Source organism: Asterias amurensis, chromosome 21 (assembly GCF_032118995.1).
Source record: "Asterias amurensis chromosome 21, ASM3211899v1".
In the NCBI taxonomy this organism is placed as follows: Eukaryota; Metazoa; Echinodermata; class Asteroidea; order Forcipulatida; family Asteriidae; genus Asterias; species Asterias amurensis.
This window is the reverse complement of record NC_092668.1, coordinates 10,929,328-10,956,185: the sequence shown is the minus strand read 5'-3', so window position 1 is coordinate 10,956,185 and position 26,858 is coordinate 10,929,328. Positions and strand designations below refer to the sequence as shown.

The following is a 26,858-nucleotide window of genomic DNA, read 5'->3' as shown; positions in this document are numbered from 1 at the left end:
TCCTGTTTTCTATGCACCAGGAGTGTCTTTCCGAAGAGCATGGCGCACTAGGTCTTATCTGAATTTTAGCGTCTTCAGCTATGGCTATGACTGTTGCTAAGGGTGTTGCTAAGGATGTCCTATACCTCAACGCATGATGACGTAGAAAATCTATCTGTAGCCCTAGCCGTAGGTTCAGACATGGCCTGAGGTAAAAGACATTTGTTAGGACATTTCTCATGTCAGTACATTGTATTCAAATTCCATCACATATCAGTCACCCAAGGGCTGACGTCTCTCCACTATCCCGACCCTAACCTCAGGGCGAGGTCAAGCGAGGGGGTAAAACAAATTAACAGCTTGTCTTATCTCGTTAGCATTCTTATATACTGATCTAGCATTGAGAGGGGAGGGGGGGGGGCAATGACAATGACTTCTCGAAGGAGGAGGAAGGCACAGACAAGACCATCCCCCCCAGCGGACTGTCTGTCTGTCTGTCTGACTGTGAGTAATTACGACAATGTGAGTCAATCTACTAGGAAGGTAACATCCTGTCTACACCGTTCTGCCTTCTAGGTCTAAATAAAGGGCCATCACCAGACACTGTATGTTTGGATTCCTGATCAAAACACATCTACAAACAGTTCAGTGGGATGATGTCAACACAATTAAGGGGGACGGACTAACCAGGGCTCAGTTTCACGGCTCTGCTTACCGCCGAATTAAGCGCTTACGGCTTCCCCATTCTCTGCTTGCACGACAAGCATAACATTTCTGCGCTAGCTGTGTAAGCGCAGAATGTCTAGTAACGTTGAGTAAGCTAAAATTCCCTGCTTACCCGTGAAATTGGCTTGACATAAGACGTAGAATTCCCTGCCTCCCCAAGCAACGATTCTTTGCTTACGGTAAGCAGAGCCATGATAATGGGCTCTGAGGGGAAGGGAAACTTTACGCGAAGCGAACAAAAAAAAACATAAACAGACTGGTACCTGTCGCATTTGATGATGTACTTCCTGTGAGTTTGTTGAAGAGCATTGAGGTACAAGACATTGGTTTGGGAGCAGGGTTTTGCCAGGAAAAGTACAATTGGTACCGTGACTAACAAGGATTGACAACAGTCTAAGATACATGTACATGTAGGTCAAACAAAGGTTAACATGTGACCAGAGATAACAATATTAAGCTCACAAGTTTCAAAAAATTGAGGGGCATACTTTAGACTGAATTTACAGAATTAAGATTGAAATTTTATATTTTCAGTTGAACTTGAAAACTTTAGATTGGATTTGCATAATTTTGATTGAATTTGCATATTTTAGATTGAATTTGCATAATTTTGACTAAATTTTTTTACATAAATTAGGCTGCATTTGCAAACTTGAGATATGTAGACTGGCCACAATATGCCACTTGAGACTTGCATCTTGTGAATGTGCTCACTTTAAAAACAGAATCATGATCCCAGCAATTGAGCGAGCCCAACTAGGGTGATTCCTAGGGCGACATCAAATTCGCTTCCAATTGGTCTTCGCAATTTAAATTTGAATGATGTTCGGTACAGTAACATGCTTAGTCACCTTGAACACTCAATCCTAAATCTCTCAGACTAATTAAAACCATGTTAATGAGGGCGGGCTTTGCATTAACAAACCCAATATTGCAAAGTCTGGTACCCTTCTGAAAAACTAATTGATTGCTACGTGTAAGTGAGTTCACCAGTCTCTTTTGTACCTGTGCAAAAAGCCTCCCCCGACCAAAATGACACGGCAATACTGTCTTTACTCTAAGGGATTCAAATCTCTTCACATGCGACCGAGCAAATCGTTGGGCCAGACAATTATTCAAAAATGGCTTCATTGAAGTACAATCCAACCTTGACAGATCAGAACTTTTGACCTCCTGTGAAACTGACCTCCAAACGAGAAAACAATCCGAGCACATCAAGAGATTGTTCTAATGGAATTGGCTGTAATTACTTCCTGATGGTTTCTTTTGTGGATGGGGGAAGTACGCTTCATCAACTGCGACGACAGCAGCCAGGAAAACACTTTAAAGGGATGGTTAAGTGTTTGACCTGATTTCAGAAAGGTACTTTCCAGTTTGCAAATATTCTACTTTCTTTAGCAGAAATAGAATGTGCATTAAGTTCAAGTGTCCTAAATGATCCTGAAGATTTGAAACCGATGGTAGATAAGCGTGCCTCTGCTCTGTATAACGCAAGCTATGGTACAATGTATATAAATAAAGTCTGGAATTATGTCTTTCAAAGGGCAGGACAATTTTCATTTTGCAAAGGGCATTTTGACTGGGGAAAAAACTTATAAAGTCTATATGAAACTTCTGAAGGGGCATACAGGCCAAGAATAGGGTTAACACGCCATGGTGTAAGTGTAACTCTTTAAGAAGGACCACTCAAGCGTGTAACATCTGCTCACAAATGTTTACTTGGTAACGAGCAATGGAGAGCTGTTGGGAGAATAAAATATTGTGAGAATACTGGTCTTTGACAATTACCAAATGTGGCCAGTGCCTTTAATGGTGAAAATGGTTAACAAGGTGCTTTGATCAGACCAGAAACGCCAGCAGGGTTATTCTTCTGATTTGAACCATCGTCATAGCAAGCAACCTGCCCTTTAAGGACCACGGTACCAGGGACGTTACTGAAGGGAAATAGTGCTCACACGAGCATGTGAATCTATTGCCGTTTCAACAGACACCGGGGGAATGGGTTGACCAGGCAGCAATGTTGCAGTTGATTGGAGACTAAAACAGTGAGGAAGTGTTCCAGTGACTGGCCACAGTTGGTTTTAGATTCAACGGAATCGGATCCCCATCTGCATATTAAAGGCAGTGGACACTATTGCTAATTGTCAAAGACTAGCCTTCACAGTTTGTGTATCTCAACATATGCATAAAATAACAAACCTGTGAAAATTTGAGCTCAGTCGGTCATCGAACTTGCGAGATAATAATGAAAGAAAAAACACCCTTGTCACACGAAGTTGTGTGCATTTAGATGGTTGATTTCGAGACCTCAAGTTCTAAATCTGAGGTCTCGAAATCAAATTTGTGGAAAATTACTTCTTTCTTGAAAACTATGGCACTTCAGAGGGAGCCGTTTCTCACAATGTTTTATACTACCAACCTCTCCCCATTTCTCGTTACCAAGTAAGGTTTTATGCTAATCAATATTTTGAGTAATTACCATTAGTGTCAACTGCCTTTAAACAAAAATGCAGAAATTACCAAGGCTCAATTTCAAAGAGCTGCCTCAGCAGAAAATAAGTTCTTGCTGAGCAAATATTAGAAGGGTACCAGTCACAGATTGTACATGCCTGATGGTATTTTGGCTGGTAACAATATTCAGGTATTTCTTTATCCCCAATGCAAATTTAACATCTACTGAATATCTAGGTAAAGCATTCCCCAATGCAAATTTAACATCTATTGAATATCTAGGTAAAGCATTCCCCAATGCAAATTTAACATCTATTAAATATCTAGGTAAAGCATTTTTTTTTTCTCGGTTAGCTACATGTAGGCATACATACTGTGCTTAAGCAGCTGTCTGGAACTGAGCCCACAGGCGAATTATATAGCGCTGCTAAGCAAATTTCTAAGCTTAGTACTATAGACAAATTTACTTGAGCTTTAGCCTACTTCACCGGCAGCTAGCTTGTGTGTCCATCCCTGGATTTGCATTGTTAAATCTTTCATTTTCATACAGTAAGCAATGAAAGGTAAAGCATGACTTTTGTGCTTATTATAATAGGGTTTGTAAACTCTATGAAATGGAAACTCGCACAGTAAGCACAAAATCAGCCCTAAGCAGGATGTGGTTACCAGCCACTGTTCCCTAAAAGTTACATTGTTGCAACTGGTGCCCCACTAATTTTTTTGCTTAGCAAAGAAAGATATTTGCTATCCAGTATTTTCTGCTCCACAGCTTTATGAAATTGGGCCCTAATAAAGAATGTGTACACATTTCCTTTAAAGTAAACTCCAAGTGAGCCTTATCGTCACAATCACTCTGACCAGCTGAGGAAATCTATCTTATCCCGACAAAATCTGGGCGGAGATTGCTGGTGACTCACAGAGCATATGGCAGGAGGTAGGGGGAACGAAGAGGAGGGAGGGGGGCAATTAGTTTTACACTAAGTAACCAAGATAAAATAGGCAGGCCTTGTAATAACCCTCGGCACCCATGCCCACAGCCAAATGCCGTGGTGCCCCGTGCCTTTGCTGTGGTTCCCTGTGCTTTTGCTGTGGTGTCCCGCTGCAAAGTTCCAATACAGATTTACCTTTTCCTTAAAGCTGCCCCAATTAACAATGGAAAATCGCTGTGCCCCTACAAGCAAAGTTCAAGGCCTAAATAGGCACTGCAGTCTTGTGGCTGTAAGGCATATCTCACAAGATTCCTTAAAAGATTTGAAGGTGTTTATGGACGGGGCGGCAGTTATGGTTATTTTTAAATGAATCAGTTTGTCCAATTAAAGTGGGATTGACAGTTGGAAGATTAGGGGGGGGGGGGGGCATTTCCGAGAAAGCCAGGGCAACGTTTTATAGAGTTGCTTTTAAAATGCTTAACAATTATCTGCCAAGCAGAAATGAGCAGGATACCAGTCACAACTTGTCCATGTGACTGGTATATTGGCTGGTAACCTTATTCTGGTTATCATATTTTTGTGTTGTGCTTTAAGCAGCTCTATACAATTGGGCCCTGGACTTGAATGCTGTGTATTGGAACTTTGCAAAGGGCACCACAGCAAAAGCACAGGGCACCACGTCAAAAGCAAAGGGCACCATGGCAAAAGCACAGGGCACCACGCCAATTGCTGTGGGAACCGTGGGTTATCTCGAGACTTGCTTCAGCATTTAATCAACCAAATCCTAATATAAAATCCCGAAATTGACACACAATTTAACAAATCAGAGGCCAGACTACTCTCTGATACTATCCCTACGTATCTTACTATCAATATTGATTCCTGGGGTCGATTTCACAAAGAGTTAGGACTAGTCCTAGGAGATATACAAATTGCATGGATAGTCCTAAGTTAGGACGAGTAACTGGTCCTAACTTGAGATAAGACCAGTCCTAACTCTTTGTGAAATCCACCCCTGGAGTGTTACTTACAATGGCAGATGTTCCCCTGTAGGTAGTAATCCTGGCCGCATTCTGGCACGCAACTGTTCCTCCTGATAACATGCGTTGAGTTAGCGCACACCAAACAGTCTGATTTACGGGGTCCAGTACACTCTTGACAACTCTCGTGGCACTCTGCCAGGGGAAAAGAAAATAGCAGTAAATAGATGCCGCCAATACGATGATTAAGATGATTTATATGAAGTGTTTTAATGGTTTGTAACTACTGGTTTTATCAGAGGAGTCTTGTTTGCCAGCTGTTACATGTCTCTGCCATATCAATGTAGACACCAAGTTGTTTTGGATTCATGTTTAACACATGATATAGGACGAAAAGCCATAGGTCCCATGTGTTGTGTAATGACCGTAACACAACCCAGTTCGGTAAATAGCGCGTCTGCGACCGATATCCAACTTGACCTTCGACCTTGAGGGATATTGCACTCAGAGGCACCTTATTTGTTTGTAGCCCACTAGCACTGGTAAAAATCTTCAAGCAGGCTTGAGTATTTGATTCTGATAGGTTGTTTCATAGCAACAAAGAAAGTACTGAGTATATAGTGCTACACACATCGGTGTATGTGGGTAAAAACCAAAAATTAATATTCTTTATCCCGATGCAAATTTAACATCTATTAAATCGTTTGCAGTGCCCGCTGCTAAAACAAAGGATTCAAACTGCCTCTAGCTACCGGGCAATCTCGGTGGTCTAGTTGGTATGACACTGCTCTAGAATTGCAAAGGTCGTGGGTTCCAATCCCACCCGAGTAAAATGCCTGTGATTTTTTTTCACAGGACTCGGGAAAGTACTGAGTATACAGTGCTACACACATCGGTGTATATGGGTAAAAACCAAAAATTAATATTCTTTATCCCTGATGCAAATTTAACATCTATTAAAACAAAGAGTGTGATATACACTTACATCGCATGGCCCATATCACACTCAGCATAGCGCACTTTTATAAGCCACACACACAAAGTGCAGCTGATAAGAAGCTAAAGCGTCAATTCAAAAATGGCGCATTTGCGTCCCTTGTTTGCTTGAAGGAACGCTCATGGAATACAAACAAGTATAGCGCATCTGCGTCTCATATGAGACGCAGCAGCACTAATTCTTTTCTGTATTACACCAGCGTGCATGTGATAACTTATAATATAATAAGACATACCAGAGCAGATGTTTTCAATTTCAAAGAATCCACTTCCACAGTTTGGGATACACTGGCTCCATTTTAGTAGATAGTTCTCTTGACAGGTCACACAGTGATACTCGGTGCCCGCCGTACAAGATAAACACGTTTCATGGCAAGCTGGAAGCAGAAAAAAGGATAAATTTCAAATGGATTTTGTTTTTAAATTAGTTTCTAGAGTAGGAATTGAAATGTGTATGGTTGGAGTATAATCAGGTTAGGTTTGCAGTAGCACAATGTTTAAATATCTACTGAATAGTGTTGGTTCTGAGAAGAACAGTGCCCAATTTCATGGCTCTGCTTATCGCCGAATTCTGCGCTTACGATCGCGATTCCCCGCTTACGTGCAAGCGCCGAATTTCTGCGCTAGCCTTGTAAGCGTAGAATGTCTAGTAACGTGAAGTACGCATGCGCAGAAGCCCAAATTCGTTGCTAACCCGTGAAATACGCTTGCCATAAGCACAGAATTCCCTGCTTCCGTAAGCGCCGATTCTGTGCTTACGGTAAGCAGAGCCATGAAATTGGGCCCTGGTGGTTGACAACTCAACGTTTCAATCAGTTTGTTCTAACTTATTGTCTTCAATTAGTTTCTTTTGCTTTACTAAAACCAACCCAAATTTTGTTTGCCAGTAAATGTTTTTTAATGTATTTTGAACCACTAGAAAATGAAGATATATGTCATTTAATTAACCTTTAGAAGTTTCAGCTTCATTAGTCGCAACTTTTTTTGAGCACGAGCAATGTTTTTAGGAGAGTTGTATAAATCAGTTGTACTTACTAAAATAATTTTTGACTCACTAAGACAAAAGACAAAAATTAATTTTGTGAAATTGTTTTACTCATTCCTCAAACACTGAAGCACCTCAGTAAGTTACATTTTAAGGGAAGCTTTTGTACCATCATAATCTTCAAACCATGTAAGTTTAATGTAAATCTGACAACGTTTGTGTTTTGTGTTGTACAAAAAGTACCTAAACTCTTAAACCAGTAAACCGCCTACTATATTACCTTGACACATTGATTCTGATGCTTTGTAGAATCCCACATCACAGGAATCAACACACAGACCATCTTCCACTAATCTCTGATTCCTGCATGATGTACAGCCCTGGGCATCACAGGCGAGGCAATCAGGCCGACATTGTACTGTCAAAATAAATAAAAATCACTTCATAAAACGAAAACTATCTCTGAAATTACTTTCTCAGAAGGACTGATAAGTATCTGTTTTTCCTTTAACTCTGTCAGTGCCAAGGTCAATGCATTTTAAGTCTAAACTGATAAATACAAATATATCTTTCAAATCTATAGAGTATTGAAGCCATAAGTTGTTGTGTAACGCATGTAAAAGAACCCATTGCACTTATCGGCAAGAGAAGGGATTTGCCCCGGTGTTCCTGGCTGTGGCTGCTTAATGCGCTGTAGCACCTTGTAAACCCTTATAAGGTGCTAACTAATTGGGTCTCAAAATTCATCACTGCAATAAACCTATCTTTCTGAAAGTTTGTATATACTCAGCGCCTTGAGTACCTTGTTTGGTAGATATGTGCGCTATATAAGACTTTGATATTATAAGAAAAACAAGATAGCTCTTCTTAGTGCTTGTTCGAAGAACAGCTCAATTGTGAAACTGTGTAGATGTTCTAGTTTATATTGCCTTACCTAAGACACAGTCCGGACAGCACTGCCCTTCCACCTCCACAGGTATACGATCCCCTGAGCAGGGAGGGCAATCTACTTTGAAGCAGCGAGTCTCTCCAGATTGACACACACAAGTATGGCAGTCATCAGGCTCCCACGTTTCACCGTTCTGATTGGTAGAAAAAGATCAGCCTCATTTGAATATTGTATTCAAACTTACGAAACAAAAACACGACATTTACATTTGTACACCAGTGAGTATACAGCGTTTAAGGAGTAAGGGTACATAGTCTTAATCCCTTAACATCTATTAATACGTTGAGGTACCCGGCCAGTGGATTTTTTCACACTGTAAAGTACTGAGCATACAGTGCTAATACAAACATACATATTGACCCATTCCACCCGAGGTCATCATCAAAAAAATCTTTAATGCCCCATACTGGTGGGCAATTTCACTGTGCGCTTTCATATATAACTCTATGCCGTGCGTTATGCAGTGAAGTGTGCATTTTAGGCGACGCAGCGTTAAAACACCTAAACCTAACTGCCCACCAACATGGAGAGCGTGGCATCAGCCGCCGCATGTACGAGTACAACCAAATAATATACAACACTGGTTAAATACTATCCAAAACAGAGCTCTACTCTGAAAGCTTTTAAATTAATATCCACTATTTTTTTAGCTCTTCTTGGTTTTTAGAAACAAAATATTAACTTATCGGTCCCCCACCCATTCCCCCTCCCCTCCCTCCATCAGTGTTGTTTACAGTTGCCGCTGTATTAGCTACAGTACATGTATAAAACAATTTATGATCAACTTAAACCCATGTTGACTTGGCAACCAACATCAAGGGTTGAACTACCCAATGGGCCTAAGGCACGCAAATCATTATCACACCCCCCCCCCCTATTTCCACCACAAGAGTGAATAAATATTCAGGAGTAAAGTGAAAACACCCCTACCCCCTTCTCAAAATAGCCTAACCTACCTTTGGGCCAGACACACCACTAAGTCTAAAATATCGCAAAAATTAATTGAAAATCAACATTGGTTTTGGAGGATGTGGTCACAGAACCAGTCTCTTGGGTACACCAGTCTCACATTGCCTACATGTATTATGCTACTGTCCGACTATACATGTCACCACTGCGCAACTTCATAACGTTAACACCTGGGTCCTATTTTAAGACGCTACAAGGCAAACTTTGTTTGCAAAGTGGAGTTACTCAAGAATCAGTGACAAATTAAAATATGCTTTTTCCGATGGGGTGTTTTAGATTAAATTCACACAAAAAAAGATACAGAAATAATTTAGATTGTCCCAAATTGCACAGTAGGTTTGATAAACATTATATATTTATATAAGTAATGTTTTTAAGAGCTTTATCCTTTTTGTGTCAATTATTTGTAATTTTGTATTTTTATTCTGAATTGCCAAATAAATAACAATAATAATACTAAAAACAATTAGGATAATAATAAAACAGATAACATTAATTTAATTAACAATCTGAGGACCTTGTTTCAATTCTGAATTTGAATCATATAATTATTTAATTGAAAAATTGAACGGGTAAATCCTTCATTTTTATCTAATTTGGGCAAAAAATACAAAATAATGAGGGCCTAGTTAAGTACTTTTATCAAATTTGGGCAAAAAAACCCTGATTTTTTGTACAAGTCTGCTGCCACCTAGTGTCCCAAAAGTCCCCGAGTGGTTTGATGTGTGGGTTATTGAAAACGTTACTTACAGTGTATGAGATCCTGTTGTGGATGCAGTAACCGAGAGGTGCAACACATTCAGGACAGCATCGGCCCTCTCGATGAAGAACAGTATCGCCCTACAATGAAATCAAACGTAGTCTCAGTCTTTCTATAATATGTGCATTCAATGAAGAACATTAATCATCATTATTGTAATTGCCATCAAAAAGTGAACTGATACAACGCCTCACATAAATGTCCTAAAGCATTTTACAGAAGAAGTTGGTAGTTCATTATTAAATGAGTTATGTTTTTAGCATAGATTTGAAAATGTTTTCATTTGGAAAGTGTTGATAAAATTTTGCACACTTTTTCACAATGAACTTAGTAAAATTTGTAACTCTACACTCTGAGGTTTACATACAATCTTGAACCTTCTTCCCTACCGCACCAAATCTTTCAAACACACTGAACCCCACACTGCCATTTGGGGGAAATTTGAATGATGCATTTCCTTCAACCGCCCATCGGAACCATCGGCAACAAGCATAAAATTGATGCTCAGGTCACTGGGAAATGGTGTGAATGTCATAGACCACCAGGAGCCAATTTCATAGAGTTGCTTAAGCGAATAATTTGCTTAAGCATGAAAATAGCTCGCTTATTTTACACATGTTACTGGCCAAAATTTCATGCCATATGCACTGCTTGTGACTGGTATTTAGCTGTTGTTTACTTAGCATAACAATTGAGTGGAGTCTTGGCCGGTTATCTGAATTTACTAAGCAAGGATTTCTTTTGCTTAAGCAAAATTTTGTGCTTAAGCAGCTCTATGAAATTGGGCCCAGGATAAAACCATTATCATGTCATCCGTGATCCACTAACATCCTAAACAGTTGGCGACTGATACGGTCACTATGGTCTTAGTCTAGGTGCAACAACATCCTTACAGGCAGTGTAATGGTAATTACTCAAAATATTTATTAGCATAAAACCTTACTTTGGTAACGAGTAATTGGGAGAGGTTGATAGTATAAACATTGTGAGAAACAGCTCCCTCTGAAGTGGAGTAGTTTTCAAGTAATAAGTTATTTCCAACAAATTTGATTTCAAGACCTCAGATTTAGAATTTGAAGTCTCGAAATTAAGCATCTGACGCACAACTTTGTGTGACATGGGTGTTTTTTCTTTCATTATTATCTCCAAACTTCGATAACCGATTGAGCTCAAATTTTCACTGGTTTGTTATTTTATGCATGTGTTGATATACAGCATGTGAGAAGACTAGTTTTTGACAATTGCCATAGTGTCCAGTGTCTTTAAGAGTCAGTTTCCAACTGTTTTTCTGTCATCTCACGGGTCAACCGTAGGACGGCTTCAAGCCAAGTTAAAGACACTCTAAGTACTTGATTGTATAGCCCAGGAATGGTTGTTGGTTTAGAATCTTACCTCTCCACAGCGTAGTCTGTCACATTCTGCCGTTGTGCATTCTATCCTGCCTTGTTGACATATACAGAATTCACAAGCTGTGATGTTCCAAACATCCCCACTATACCTTAAGCTACCAGAATCATCACACGGAGCTGAGTGAAAAAAAAGAGGTAGATAAACTAATTGTTTCAAAGGAAAGAATTGCAACTTGTTTTAACAACAACCAAAATGGAAAATGCATTACCTAGTTTTAGACTGCAGTCCAGTGGCTAGACTGCATGACTTGCAATCACAAGGTTGTGGGTCCGAACCCTACCAAGCTAACCACTGATTTCACAATGATAAGAACACGTGTTGTCGTCTAGTTACTGAATAACGATTCTTAATTTTTCAATTCATAATCATAGACGTTAAACCAGTGTTTGTATGAGAGAGATTGGCTAGTGTCAGCTTAGTGTGTTTATGTAGTTTGCTGAGTTCCCTTGATAGAAAGATCATTAAAACAAACAGACAGACTGCTGGACGTTCAGTTGTAGGGTGGGTCACTGGCTTAATGTTAACCTTACTGGAGTCTGGGCTAAGTTTTATGGCTCTGCTTACCGTTGAATTATACGCTTACGACCCAAAACAACAAGGTGCTTTAAAGGCACTGTACGCGTAGAATTCCGCATTGAGTAGAGCCATGAAATTAAACCCAGGTCAACGTGGTCCAGTGTGTATTTGCAGCTGATTCTGCTCAGCTGGATTGACCACTGTCCACAGGTTCAGCAGGGCATATGAACAAATCCTGAAACCATAACCATGAAAGATTTAAAAGTTACCTACCATCTAATGAGACACATTCAGGACAGCATTGTCCTTCTTTAGAGACCTTCCTCTGGCGCTGAAGAAAACAAAAACATGCGATGAAATGTTAATAGGGAGACTGAACAACATGAGTGCAACCGATGTTTGAAGCTTTGCATGGTGTGGATCACAACAAAACTGTAGTAGTAAACTTGTGTGTACAACTATGTCTAGATTTTTGGGGGGAGAAGTGTTGGTTCTGAAAAGAATAGGGCCCAATTTCATGGCTCTGCTTACCGTAAGCAAAGAATTGGCACTTCCGGAAGTATGTTTTTCCGCGCTTAAATTAAGCATACTTCACAGATTAGCAGGAAATGTTTTCTTGTTTGCATGCATACTCCACGTTACTATGCATTCTTTGCTTACACAGATAGTGCAGAAATTTGGCGCTTGCAAAGTAGATGGAGAATGGTGATCAAAAGCGCAGAATTTAGCAGTAAGCAGAGCCATAAAAATTGGCCTTGGTGTGGTCCTGACACTTCAAGAAGTACATGTATAGTCTGCTTGTCACGCTGGCCTGCTGCCGATGCTGAGGTTTAAGTAGGACTAGTGTGAAGATTCGCCTGTGCCCATGGTTGCTTTTAAAACATAGTGGGTTTTTTTGTGTTTTTGTGTTTTTTTTTTTGTTTTTTTTTTTTTTTTGGGGGGGTGTTATTTGAGCTCCATTTGAACATAGAGCAAGTACCAGTTGTTTAACTACTTACAGCTGGGCAGGTGAAGTCTCTTACACAGCGCTGTTGAGTACAGTCTATGCTTCCTGCGTTACATTTACAATATGTACAAGAGTCTGCTTGCCATTGAGACCCATCCTGCAACAAGAAAACCAAAAGCAGTTTAAGACTCTTACTCTATAATCCACTAAGCCTCCTGCACAAATGTCTTCCAAACTTACAAAGAAGGCTGTATCCCAATTGGAGGCTACACTGCTAAAAAAGGTGTCCTTGAAATAAGAAACATCTTGTTTTTTTGAGAGAAAACATTTCTTGTGTACTCCCTAGATCAAGAATACCATTTTTAGCAGTGTACGGCTAAGACTGTTGCTCGGCTTCAAAGGACGAACTATGCTTCAAAGCATTCTGATGCTGAAAATCTAGCTGTGGCTGCCAATTTGGACACCACCTCATTATCACTAGCTGTTAAAAGCAGTGCAACACTGTCACTTTCCAGTCCACTACACCTCCTGCACAAACATCTTCCAAACTTACAAATCTGAAATAGTGGCAACAGCTATGGCACCAGCTGCTGTTTAGGATGTTAATAAGGACGTACTATACTTTTCTAGCCATACATGTAGCTGTAGCTTGTAGCTGCAAACTTGGGACACTGCCTTATGTACAACGTTATTTCATTGCAAAAACAAGCTACAAGAAGTTTTGAAAAAAACACATTTTAAAAAGCCTTAAAGAATTTTGTTAATTTTTTATGACACAAAATACAATGTCAACAGATTTACATCAAACTCACACTATTTGAAGATAATGATAGTAGAAAGCTAACCTTTAAATATTGCTTGCCGAGGGATGAGTAAATAAAATGTCCTCCCTTTGTTAATGCTAAGCGCTCTGTTCTTTGTATAGCGCCATATAAATGCTTTGTATTATTATTATTATAAATACGTTTTACATGCTAAAATAATTGTTGTCTCCTGAAACAAAAATTATTTCCATGACTTTTTTTTACTAATTTCTTAAAGTATAAGGTTGGCTTTAGAATGTTCAAACAAAGAATATAATATAAAGAAAGGCAACAAAATATAACCACACAAGAGGGTTGGGTACCCTGGCTTACTTTATAAATTAATCCATCTAACTCACAGGACCTGCCAGTACACTCTGGACAGCACCTGCCTTCTTGCAATACCGCATCTTCATGCTGAAGGAGAGACAGAAAGAATAACGAATTAGTAAAATTGTTAGTAAAATGGTTAAAAGAAATAACATGAAACACAACATTTAGTTGTGTGTAAAAAAATTGAGACATGATGTTAAAATACTACATTTGAACAGTTCATATCCATACATGACCTTTAGTTTGACCTCTTTATGTGAATGGAACTAGGTCAAACCTGGCGGGTCTGTACTTCAAACGAGAACTGCGACATTCATAAGCTCAAACTGGGTGCCATTTTTAATAATCAGCAGAATTGAAGAATGAACTGAAACTATTGACATTGGAGGACTGTGGGTTAGCTGGTGTCCATACTCACTTGACCGCATAGTAATGGTGGGCAGTCAGCCATAAAGCACCTCGTCTTCCCATCGTCACACTTGCATTTGCTGCATTTAACTGGTTCCCACTCTTCCCCGTCCCTATATGGTAGACCCCTATATGTACATGGCCCTGAGAAAGGAAGAAGAAAAAAACACGGTAGTTAAAAACAAAGTTGCGAATTTTGAGAAACCTTGAACCATCAGCCTGCTTAACCCAGTCAGTTTACCTTGTGGTATATTACTTGATATTTAACATAAAAAGTAGCATCCCCTCAAGATGATCCCCTGGCTGCCGCTTCCCAGGATAAATCATAAACTTGGGTGTGATCCAAGAGTTTGAGTACGTTGCTCTTAACCGCTACGCCTCGACACACCATCAACTGACATCTTTGCAGAAAATAAAGAAATGAAAAGAGGTTCAACTTACGTCCCGGTCTGATGCATGTCGGACAGCATTCCCCTTCTTCCTGCTGTAAGATCTCCTCCGGACTGCATTGCGTTATCCCACATGTTTGATTACTACATTGAACTATCCCATTATTACAGTAACATGATCTACAAGGTGATATGCTCCACTGTGAATTGTGCTGTACAAAAGAAACAGAGAAACAAACATAAAGAGAAAAATTAATGAGTTATCTTTTTTAATTTTGGGGTGAACGAAGCAAAAAGACTTTGACAGCAGGATTTGAACCCACAACCTCTGGGTTAACATTCAAGTGCTCTGCCAACTCACTCAGCTAACCGGCCCTATGTCGGTCTCCCTGATATTGAAAAAAATTGTTCCAAAATTGATTTAAACATTGTACAATGCTCTTATTCTCTTAAAGGGTCTACGTACTTTTTAATAGATGTTCAATTTGCATCGGGGATAAAAAATACTATGATTTTTTTTTTGATTTTTTTTCCATACACCTATGTGTGTTAGCACTGTATACTCAGTACTTTCCCGAGTCCTGTAAAAAAATATCACAGGCATGTTACTCGGGTGGGATTCGCACCCACGATCCTTGCAATTCTAGAGCAGTGTCTTACCAACTAGACTACCGAGGTGGCTCTAGCTACCGGGCAATAACCGTGGGTTATTTCATGTTTGAAAACAAACTGTGACTCTAATTAGGGTGGTATGCCTGATTACATGCAGTGCTCGCCCAGACAGAATCAAATCAAGGGATTGGAATTTTACAGGATTGGGTCCATTGCTCCAACCACATTGCCTTGCCTATAGTATGTTTACTAGTTTACCTAATGTGTAGCTACGTGTACCTAACAACATGCTTGTTATTATGACCCAAACTGACCCAAACAAATCAACATTTGTGTTTAATGATTTGCAATCTACACAAACCCCTCCCTCCATTCATTCACATGAAAGACAGCAATCCCTAAAGCGTGACACTATTAAGAATTGATTGCCAATCCCCTGTATCAGCCCAGCCCATATTTCGCATTAATTTCTGACCTCGCCATACATGCACAACCATCCAGAAAGTCAAAAACGAAACATTCATCATTTTCTTTAATGCACTGAGAGCTGCCTGCCTTCAGTGAAAAAACCCAAAGTGACTTCTAGTATTTATTCTTCTTTTGTGCGCTGTACTTGACAGACGCAGACAGACTGTGAAATTGCACAACTGTGAGTATCTTTTGTCCCCAGGTCACGCAACTTTGTTTACCCCCTGAATTTGTGGAAAGAATAAACATTTGTGTCATTTGGGTGTTCATACTCTGTAATACATGAAAAAAGGGTCGCTACAACTGGGCACATCATAACAAGCATACAAGATGTTTTCTCTCCAAATAGTTTTGGGGGTAAATATGGTCAGGCAAGCTCTAAAACCAACAAATGGAAAAAAGTCTGGCTCTTACAGGCAGTGGACACTATTGGTAATGGGGAGAGGTTGATGGTATAAAACACTGTGAGAAACGGCTCCCTCTGAAGTGCCATAGTTTTCGAGAAAGAAGTAATTTTCCACAAATTTGATTTTGAGACCTCAGATTTAGAACTTGAGGTCTCAAAATCAACCATCTAAACGCACACAACTTCGTGTGACAAGGTTTTTTTTTCTTTCATTATTATCTCACAAGTTCGATGACCGGTGAGCTCAAATTTTCACAGGTTTGTTATTTTATGCATATGTTGAGATACACGAACTGTGAGGGCTAGTCTTTGACAAATACCAATAGTGTCCACTGTCTTTAAACTAACAATTAGGAAAATTTCTTGCTACCACAGTTACGATAACTTCATCAAACTCATGTCAGGTGAGCCGGTGATCATTTAATTTAACTCTGACCAAACACTGCTCAGTGGTTACCAGGGGCCAATTTCATAAAGATAGAGCAAAATAATAGAGCTTAACAAATTTCTTTGCTAAGCAACACAAAATGAGTGGGGCACCAATTGCAACAGTGTGACTTTTATGGAATTTTGGCTTGGAAACCTGTTTTTGCTAAGCAAGATTTTCCATGGCTTAGCAAGTTTGTGTTCTTATGGGCTTTATGAAAGCCAAATTTTAAAGAGCTTCTTAAGCACAATAAAAAAAGTAAGCAAATCGAAATGATGATTACCAGAATAAGGTTACCAACCAAAATACTATTTCACATACAAGATCTGTGACTGGTTTCCTACTAAAGCTGTGCTAAGCAGAACTTGTGTTATTGAAACTTTTATTTCTGCTTAAGCAGCGCTATAAAATTGGGCCATGAGCTGCGTATTGAGAGAGTTGAAACAGGGAGGGGCCAGTTTTCAGTTGGGGACCGTTTTTGTAACTGCCCTTACTCTACCATTATACCCTGCTCTTTGCCCACTTTCATGGAGTTGCTTGAATAGAAACTATTGCTTTACAACAGTTTTCTGCTGAGCAGAAATGAGCAGGAAACCCGTCAAAAATGTATGTGATAATATGGTATTTTGCTTGGTTACCTTAATTTGGTGAGCATAATTCTGTTGTGCTTAGCTAATTTTAATGAAATTGGGCCCAGCTATTCAAAGAGTGATTTATAGACTTTGTAAACACAAGTGAAATCTAATTCAGTTTCCTAAGAAAACATTTGAAGAATATGTGCACAACGTCTCAACTTGTGGGCGCCAGTCTAGACATGCTCCCAATCTTCTTTAATATCTTAAGCGCTACATGTGCATCATCTGTGACGAACATTGTGTAATCAAAGATCCAGGGAACGGACTTGCTGGCGTACAATGGTGTTTATGAAAATGCAGTGATACTTATTGTCATCCTTATTGCTTCTGACAACTGATGTATGAATCATTGAATACAATCAAGTTCATCCAGATCTATGTATTTTTGTACAGCACCGTTTTCCGACAACCCCACTCCCAAAGATGCAAAACAGTGGTCTTGTCAAAGATAAACGCTTTTGCTGATGATTCAGCATTAGTTTCCCTAAACTTGTTGTGTATAGGTTACACAAACATATTGTGTAAGTTTTTTCAAGCATGAAATTGCGTAAGTGAACACAAAGACAATGAAAAAAATAAGGAGATCACCAAAATACATGTATGGTTAGTTAGATAAGCACAGTTGGTAGAGCGCTTGCACAATTTTTTTTTTTTTTTGGGGGGGGTTGTTGGTTCAAATGCTGCTCTAGTATAATAAATAATAAAAATAGTAAATAATATAATAATAAAAAAATTAAAAAATAAAAAAATAAAAAAAACTTTCATGTAAGTAACATGAAATTTGTGACAAAAGCATGTTTTGACTTAGTTACCCAAATTTAGTTGGCAAGAAACTGCAGCAAGTAATTACAAGAGACATACATTTTTTTGCATTTTGTGCCCAATGTAAAACATATGCATTTACCCACTAAATCTGTATAAAATATTATATAACAACATGCAGTTCTTTGCATGTATAGAACTTCATCACACCTGATTGGTGTCTCTAAGCGCTCAGTAGTTATTTCCTGCAAGGTATGTGGAGCTATGTTCTGACACCACTATGTTCTGACACCCTATGTTCCTGCATCCCTATGTTCAAACATCCCCTAATGTGTTTTCCTAATCCTACTCCTAACCCTTACCCTAACATTAACCCTAGCCCCAACCCTAGCGGGTAGATCACTAGGGGTTAATCAGAACATGGGGGTTCCGGATGCAGGGGTATCGAAACATAGAGCAATCACCTCGAAAGGTGCCATCATTTACAAAAGGAAGTTTCCCTGCCCTTAAAAGAAAGAAGTGCCAAGTCTGCAGCATGTACACATTTACATGTAATGTACATTATATCGTATGGCGATCGTGCCTTTTCCGCTTGTGCTCCTAAACTTTGGAACGCTTTACCTAATAACATCAGATGCTGTAGTTCTCTTCCACTGTTTAAAAACTTGCTGAAAACTCAAGTTATTTAAATCCTCATACGCTTAGCTCGTACATGTCTTGACAGTAGATTATTCATTGTATAATTTTTTTATTATGTTCTACATTTCTTTTTTGTTGTAATGTATTGTTTTTTGATCTGCGCCTCGGAATAGGGTCTTGAACACTAGATGGATGGTGCATCAAAAATGCATTATTATTATATATACAGACTTTTATAACCAAACAGTACATTTTTACACCTAAATAATATGGCGTTCATACTTGTCACTCAGTGGCGCTCAAGTTTTTTCAACATTCAGTATTTCCAGCAAGGTACGTGACTACATTTGAATTATGAGTCCTAAGGTCCGGTCCCACTGCAGCGATACACGAACGATAACGATAACGACGCAAGGAGAACGCATTCCATTGGTTGGATGAGCGTGTGCGTATTCTGCGTGGAGCAATTCAACCAATACAATAATAATTTGGGGGGCTAATCATCTTTACTCGCAGCTAAGAGCTGAATTGCGAAGGACGCGGCTACAACGTGTTCGAGAAGCAGGCATGCAAGGGCGCATTCAGCTGCCAGCCACATCAACCCATTATGACCACGGAACACAGCCAAGATCAAAAGTGTTTGATTTTTTCCTGAGGGAGGAAAACTGGATAGTCTGGAAAACCCTCGTGGCACAGCAGAGAACCAATGCACAACTCAACTAATGGCCTCGACCGGGAATCGAACCGGGGTCACCTTGGTGAGAGGCGAGCGCTTTACGCACAAGCCAACCGTGTGCGTCGTTATCGTTCTCGTTATCGCTGCAGTGAGACTCTGCCTCTACTCCTTTTACATAGCACCATTGGTTCACAATGTGCTGTGGCGCAACATGCTGCCAATCAAAACTGTATTACTAAACATTGCATGAAGCTGACTTTATAGGGACAATTAGACAAGAAATCACTTATGGAAGACACATTAATTTAGCCGAGCTGAACAATTCGTAGGAAACCCCTATTATCAGACATCCTATTACTCATGCAGTGAAGAAACCCTGTGCGTTTATCAATACACCCAATGTACACTCAATAATCTACAGTGTACACTAGTTCAGAATTCACTCTTGGTATTTCTTATAATTTCATACAAATGTTTTTGTAACAGAGAAAATCACTTAAGACAAGCTCACTGCTTAAGTAGTATTCATGAAGCCTGTAAGCACAAAAACTGCTAAGCACAGAATAGTATTGCTTAGCAGAATCAGCTGACCAGCCAAAAACTACTTGACATTTGCACTGTTGTGGATGGTGTCCCACTAATTTTTTACTAGGTAAAGAATTTTGTCCAGCAGTAAAAAATATGTTATGATCATGTTCGACAAAGCAAATTTCCATTTTATGGACAATAAACATTTAATTGAATTGAATTGAATTGAATTTTCTACTTAAGATCTTAGAGAAATTGGGCCCCAGATAATTCACACACATTCTTTGAAGTTACAACCCTGGCTGGATCCCAAATAACTACCTCAAATAGTTGGCACCATTTCAAATCTCTCATGCAAATTATAGGAACAGACAATTTGAATAAATCTTTTAGAATTATCATGAGCTGAGCAAACATTTTGTACATTAGTACTAAGCTTTTATTTATACTACTGTTGCATGTAAGCTTGCAATTCCCATATATAAAAACTAATTCCTAAAGAATGATGCTCGTACCACCTTCAAATGAACAGGGACAGGGAGCCTAATCTCTTCAATAATTCATACACAATCTATCACAATGTCTCTCTGTATCCAAGTCCTGATCGATTTAACCCGGATCCAACAGGTGGTCCTTTATTGTATCAGTGTGTGTCTTGACAACAGTGTGATGTAATCCCACTCCTGACACCAATGTTTAACATTGATCAACATACATTACCAGACATTTATTGATTCTCTCCGACTTAAAGGCACTGCACACTATTGGTAATATTACTCAACAAAATTGTTAGCATAAAAACTTATCAGTAGCGGAGAGCTGTTGATAGTAAGTATTAAAAAAAAAAAAATTAAAAAAATTGTTTTGAGAAAGGGCTCCCTCTGAAGTACATGTAATGTAGTTTTTGAGAAAGAAGTATTTTCTCACTAAAATATTTGAAATGGATTTGAGACCTCAGCTGAGATCTCGAATTCAAGCCATTTGATGCTCACACAACTTTGTGCGACAAGGGTGCCCTTTCTTCCATTATTATCTCGCATCATCGACAACCAGTTGAGTTCAAATTTTCTCAGGTTTGTTATTTCATGCATGTTGAGATACACCAAGTGAGAAGACTGGTCTTTGACAATTACCAAAGGTGTCAAGTACCTTTAACATTGATCAACATACCAGACATTTATTGATTTTCTCTTACTTAACCCCCTCTACATCTTGGTTTCAACAAAACCTTGGAACTCCATTTAGTCTGCCTGATCTGATCATCCCTTTTTAGGATTATCCATCTGGAATTATTCTCCGTCTTTGAACCAGAGTGTGTTTAATATTAACCTAATGGAGGATCAATGGTACCTACATGGACATTAGTGCAGGATGGGTTGTTCATTCAATTGTCTAACTTTCAAGAAGTATTATTGCACAACTAACCAGTGAAATTTTAATTGTGATTATATTTAATCGCTTGAACCTTACACTGGACGACCAGCCCGGGGTCAATGAATTTAGTGTCGGAAGGACAAGACTGTACTGGACACGTCCAGTTATCTTGTGTAACTAAAACTACGTTGTATTGTAATATCTCACTGTGTTTAATATCTTTTCAAAAGAGAAAATAGAATTTAGCTGTTGCAAAGTACAAACCAATCAAAAGGACCTTTCTAACCTGTATAACTTCAATTGTATAATTGGTATAAGCTCAGGCTCAAACTTTAAACTGGATCGCTGGCCTGAAGACAATGAATTTGGTATTGCACCAGTAAACTCATTACTGGACAAGTCCAGAGGTCGATTTCACAAAGAGTTACCTAGGAGATATACAAATTGCATGGATAGTCCTAAGTTAGGACGAGTAACTCATCCTAACTCGAGATAAGACTAGTCCTAACTCTTTGTGAAATACCCAAGATAGTCTTGTGCTACTAAATTGAAAAGTGATATCCCACTTTGTTTGAATTGATATCTTTCTAAAAGAAAAAGTAGAATTTACGTAACACCAACCAAAAGGACCTACTTCGTAACTTCAGTTGTATAATTTTCATAGGTCAGGGCTCCAGATGTACACTGGACCACCAGCCTGGGGTCAGTGAACTTAGTATCAGCCCAGAGAAGTCAGTACTGAACAAGTGCAGTAGTATTCTTGTGTTTTCAAATTGAATTGCTATATCTCACTGTGTTTTAGATAACAAAAACACTCCTGAACATTGACATTCATTTTGTGTTAAAACTGGTTTTAATCTTGGGCATACATGTACACGAAGAGCCTCCACAATTAATTTGGGGGGGGGGGGGGGGTGGGCTCTAGCTTCCTGGCTTCTGAGATATAGGAGGGGTTTATGTAGAAACTTGTGTGTGAGAGATAAGTAAAGTGCCTATGAATCATGACAAATGAGCATGTATCACAAGTTAAAGCCTTTAACCTATCATCTAAAAACAAACATGTAGGATCGGTCCTCACTTTTTCTAGACACAGTATTTCTTCCACAAATTAACTTCAAAATGTTTCCCTGCAAACTAGAAAGAACAAAACTGAGCACTTCCAGAAATGGAAAGTCTCTCAAATCAAGCCCTTAAGCTATCATATATAAAGAAACAACTTGGTCCCCCCTTTATCTAGACACTGTATTTCTTTCACAAATTATAATAATCCCTCGCAAAGAAGATAACTGAACACTTCCAGCATTGAAAAGACTCTCAAGCTATCCTCGTAAAATAAGCGTTACTCCTCCCTTGTTCTAGATACAGTATTTCGTTCACAAATTAACTTAATAATGTTCCCTCGCAAACTAGAAAGTACAAAACTGAACACTTCCAGATTTGAGAAGCGAATCTCTCAAGATCTTTAGTGAATCTGACAGCTTTTAGCCGAGGGGTCCATCTGCCAGTTTCCCCGGTTCCCCTCTACCCCAATGACCCCCTTCATCCACCAGGGATTCTCTAAATGCGACCGGTGCAGCTGCAAATCACTGCCCGTTGTTTTTTTAGATTTGGGGGGAAATGTACAATTGAGCAAGGGTAGAGTGCCATGGAAGGCCACTTGGGGACAATACTGTGTATATTACCCACCAGTTATCGCTTCCCACAACATATTAATTTTTAATAAAACATCTACTTGGATTACATGGTGTCATGAAACATGAGATTTCCTCCAGGGTACTGTTAAGGGAAGTGGTGATGAAACACTAAGGCTGGGGCCACTTCTGTTTGTCACTCAACTTGTTTTGAACTCCTTGTAGAGTTCCAGTTATCAACCAATCAAAATCAATTTATAAGGTGAACTTCTGACCCGACCTTTTCACCCCCACCACTTAACAACAGAAAAATTATTTTAAAGATAGATGTCGCACACATTCAACTGGATTTGTTCAATAAACAATACACCCTATAGGATGACAATTTTAAAATCAAGATAGAAGATACATTTAACAAATTTGTTCCAAATGAATAGCCTTTTTGTTGTTACTTACCATACATAGCTAATTAGACAACTAACAATTTACAAACGAACTATCCACCAGCTTGTGACAAAACAACCATAGACCAATCATGAAACAAGTAAAAAGTTTTATATCAGCCAATCAACATTTCCATACTAAAATGTTTGTAACCTTCATAAAGATATTGACCAATGAGGCAGCCTGTACATCTTTCAAATGCATGGACCAATCATGAAACAAGTAAACTCTTTGTATCAGCCAATCAACATTTCCGTACTAAATTTTTTGAAACCTTCATAAAGATATTGACCAATGAGGCAACCTGTACATTTTTTAATAAGCCAATCAACATCTCCGTACCAAAAATGTTGTAACCTTCAAAGACAGGTTAACCAATGACAGAGCTGCCAGCATAATTTGCATCTTTAAATCAGGGAGATTTTGTAAAACAATCTGGAAGATACTTAGAATTGTATTCAACATCACAGGGAATAAGTTTCCATAATCAGGGAATTTTTCAAATTTGTTTATCAGATCATGGAAAGATTGGTTTATTTTCAGGAAACTTTTTATAGGAATTGCAGTGCAATGATGGACCCTGTACATCATTTTGTAATAAGCCAATCGTCATCTCCGTACCAAGAAAGCTTTAACCTTCTCAAAACATATTAACCAATCAGACAACCTGTACATTTAACAACCAGCCAATCATCATCTCTGTAACGCGAATGCTGTAACCATAAAAAACATATTAACCAATCAGAAAACCTGTACAATAAGCTGTCAGCCAATCAACTTACCCCTACTACTTCTCCTTGATATTCACAGGAGCCTATGCTGGGTGCACATTCAGGGCAGCATCTGTTTGCTTCTATTCTTAGCCGTTCTCCCTGGCGATGAAAGAAAGAAAAAAATAACAAACATTATTTATAGCATTCCTATAATATCTTTGCAAGAAAAAATATCTCAGGTTGAAGTGCCACATTGCTGTGAAAAGATATTTCATTCATCATCTCATTCAGTTCTAAAATGAGTTTCAAAATAACTTGATATTTTTGCGATTGAACATCTCGGCAATGAGATTGGGGTTTAGCTGTGGTCACCCACAAGAGATCCCTTACTTTTCTGCAGCCTAACGAATAGTCTTGGTTCAAGTCGCTCCTGTTGTTTATTTTCTTATCTCACTACTCCTGCGGCTAATTTCCATTGCTAAAAGAATCACCATTGCTGAAAGAGTCACCAATAGAGCGCGCTATTAACCGCAAACCGCTTTCACCCCGATAGCAGACTCCAATAGACCTCATCACAAATACTTGGCATGGGCACTGTAGGCGTGGAATGAGGTGCATGCTGGTCAAGCTAGGGATCAAATTCACTTGCAAAATGGGTATACCGTATTTGCAAAAAGGTCTACGGCCCTTTTCGACACGACGGCTTCGGCTTTGGATTTGGCTCAGGCTAGCTTGGCCCGGTCATTGTTTTGACAATTGCGCATACTTTACGTACGTGCTCAGGGCTCCAGACGAGAGAACGGAGCCTCAAACCAAATCCAAAGTCAAAGCCCTTGTTTTGAAAAGGGCCTATGATAGCAGTCCATGGTGAGAGAGCACCCTCTTGTGGTAATAGATCATGGAGAGATAATAATTCAGCTAGAGCTGAATTGCGAAGGACGCCAGCCACATCAACCCATTATGACCAAGGAGCACAGCCAAGATCAAAAGTGTTTGATTTTTTCCTGAGGGAGGAAAACTGGATAGTCTGGAAAACCCTTGTGGCATAGCAGAGAACCAACGCACAACTCAACTCCGTATGGCCCCGACCGGGAATCGAACCGAGGTCACCTAGGTGAGAGGCGAGCGCTTTACGCACAAGCCAACCATGCCACCCAAATATATATAAAGATATTAATAACAGAAAAAGTTTTGATCCAAGACTACCTACTAGACTGACCTATCAACAAACTCTAAATCCAACAGGGTGTGAAAACCAATTGTAGTGGATTATCCCATGAGATCAAAATGATTGAAGGATAGGTAGGGCACAGAAGATGAAGTTACTGAAGTCCGATCCCCTCCTTTGGGCATGTTGATGACAGTTTATGATTGATCGCTACTCTCTGTAGATGCTAAATTAGTCTGGATGATGGATGGTGTTGAGGGGGACAGAGTGAAGTTACAACCCTTTGACTATCGCCTTAAAGGTAGTGGACACTATTGGTAATTGTCAAAGACTCTGTAGATGCTAAATTAGTCTGGATGATGGATGGTGTTGAGGGGGGACAGAGTGAAGTTACAACCCTTTGACTACCACCTTAAAGACAGTGGACACTATTGGTAAATTGTCAAAGACTAACCTTCACAGTTAGTGTATCTCAACTCATGCATAAAATAACAAACCTGTGAAAATTTGAGCTCAATCGGTCATCGAAGTTGCGAGGTAATAATGAAAGAAAAAAAACCTTGTCACACGAAGTTGTGTGCGTTTAGATGGTTGATTTCGAGACCTCAAGTTCTAAATCTGAGGTCTCGAAATCAAATTCGTGGAAAATTACTTCGTTCTCAAAAACTATGGCACTTCAGAGGGAGCCTTTTTCTCACGATGTTTTATACCATCAACCTCTCCCCATTTACTCGTCACCAAGAAACGTTTATGCTAATAATTATTTTGAGTAATTACCAATAGTGTCCACTGCCTTTAACTGACCCACTGGCATGTTGATCTTGAACGTTCCCACAGAATGTTGGATTCCAATGGGTGAGAGCAAAATTATTCCAAGCTTTTAAAGCAATCGCACAACATCGATACACAGTCGTGTTCAAAGGTCAACACTTTGTGTATCACAACTTATATATAAAGTAACAAACCTGTGAAAGTTTAGGCTCAATCGGTCATCAGAGTCAGGAGAAAATAACGGGGAAAACCCACCCTTGTTTCTGCACGTTTCGCCGTGTCACGACATGTGTTTAAAACAAATCTGTTAGACTCGTTATCTAGAATTGATAATTGTTTTAATGTTTTCCCGAACAGTAAAGCATTTCATGGAATAATATTTCAAAGGAAGTCTTTCACCATTACCTTCTGTAAACCCTGTAAGTTATTTTTAAACCTGTGAACTTTAAATTTATAAATTAATATTCCTTATCCCCGATGCAAATTTAACATCTATTATATCGTTGCGGTACCCGTTGCCAAAACATAGGATTCAAACTGCCTCTAGCTACCGGGCAACCTCAGCAGTCTAGTTGGTAAGACACTGCTCTAGAATTGCAAGGGTCGTGGGTTCGAATCCCACCCCAGTAACATGCCTGTGATACTTTTTTTACAGGACTCGGGAAAGTACTGAGTATACAGTGCTAACACACATCGGTGCATGGGTAAAAACCAAAATTAATAGTCTAGGGACTAGATCAATTACATTATCAAATTATCATTGCATATATTAGATTTGTTAGCCTTGTTTAATGGTTAGTGTGAGTTACACCAGGGGGACCTGACTGATTTGAAGAGGGGATTGATTTATGATTGGAATTATGGTTAGGGGGTCAATATCAATCTTGTGGTAACGAACTCGTAGAAATAACGATTGAATTACTATAATAAAGCCAAGTTCCCTGTTCTTACGCGACCACACTGAAAGTAACCCTGCGTTCCCTCCTGAACTCATATTCTGCATTGATTGCATAGCGTCTTACAGCATGGTCTCACCACGTTTACAGGGCGGAGCTGGGCCCAATTTCATAGAGCC

The 26,858-nt window shown here is 39.3% G+C and overlaps 1 protein-coding gene across 2 annotated transcripts in view; it reads right to left on the bottom strand.

Annotated features, from left to right (window-relative positions):
• Positions 1 to 26,858, bottom strand: part of LOC139952788 (extracellular matrix organizing protein FRAS1-like) — a 167,253-nt gene that overhangs the window by 54,591 nt on the left and 85,804 nt on the right. For both annotated transcript variants that reach the window (XR_011787911.1, XM_071952003.1), the window contains exons 4-15: positions 23,914 to 24,003; positions 14,582 to 14,741; positions 14,151 to 14,284; positions 13,733 to 13,816; positions 12,649 to 12,753; positions 11,924 to 11,981; positions 11,117 to 11,250; positions 9,715 to 9,804; positions 7,981 to 8,128; positions 7,327 to 7,464; positions 6,298 to 6,438; positions 5,117 to 5,260 (exon numbers count right to left, since the gene is read on the bottom strand). Coding sequence is in view for 1 of the 2 variants with exons in the window: in XM_071952003.1 (XP_071808104.1) it covers positions 5,117 to 5,260; positions 6,298 to 6,438; positions 7,327 to 7,464; positions 7,981 to 8,128; positions 9,715 to 9,804; positions 11,117 to 11,250; positions 11,924 to 11,981; positions 12,649 to 12,753; positions 13,733 to 13,816; positions 14,151 to 14,284; positions 14,582 to 14,741; positions 23,914 to 24,003 (1,426 nt within the window). In the remaining variant the exon portion in view is untranslated. The remainder of the gene's footprint in view (positions 1 to 5,116; positions 5,261 to 6,297; positions 6,439 to 7,326; positions 7,465 to 7,980; positions 8,129 to 9,714; positions 9,805 to 11,116; positions 11,251 to 11,923; positions 11,982 to 12,648; positions 12,754 to 13,732; positions 13,817 to 14,150; positions 14,285 to 14,581; positions 14,742 to 23,913; positions 24,004 to 26,858) is intronic.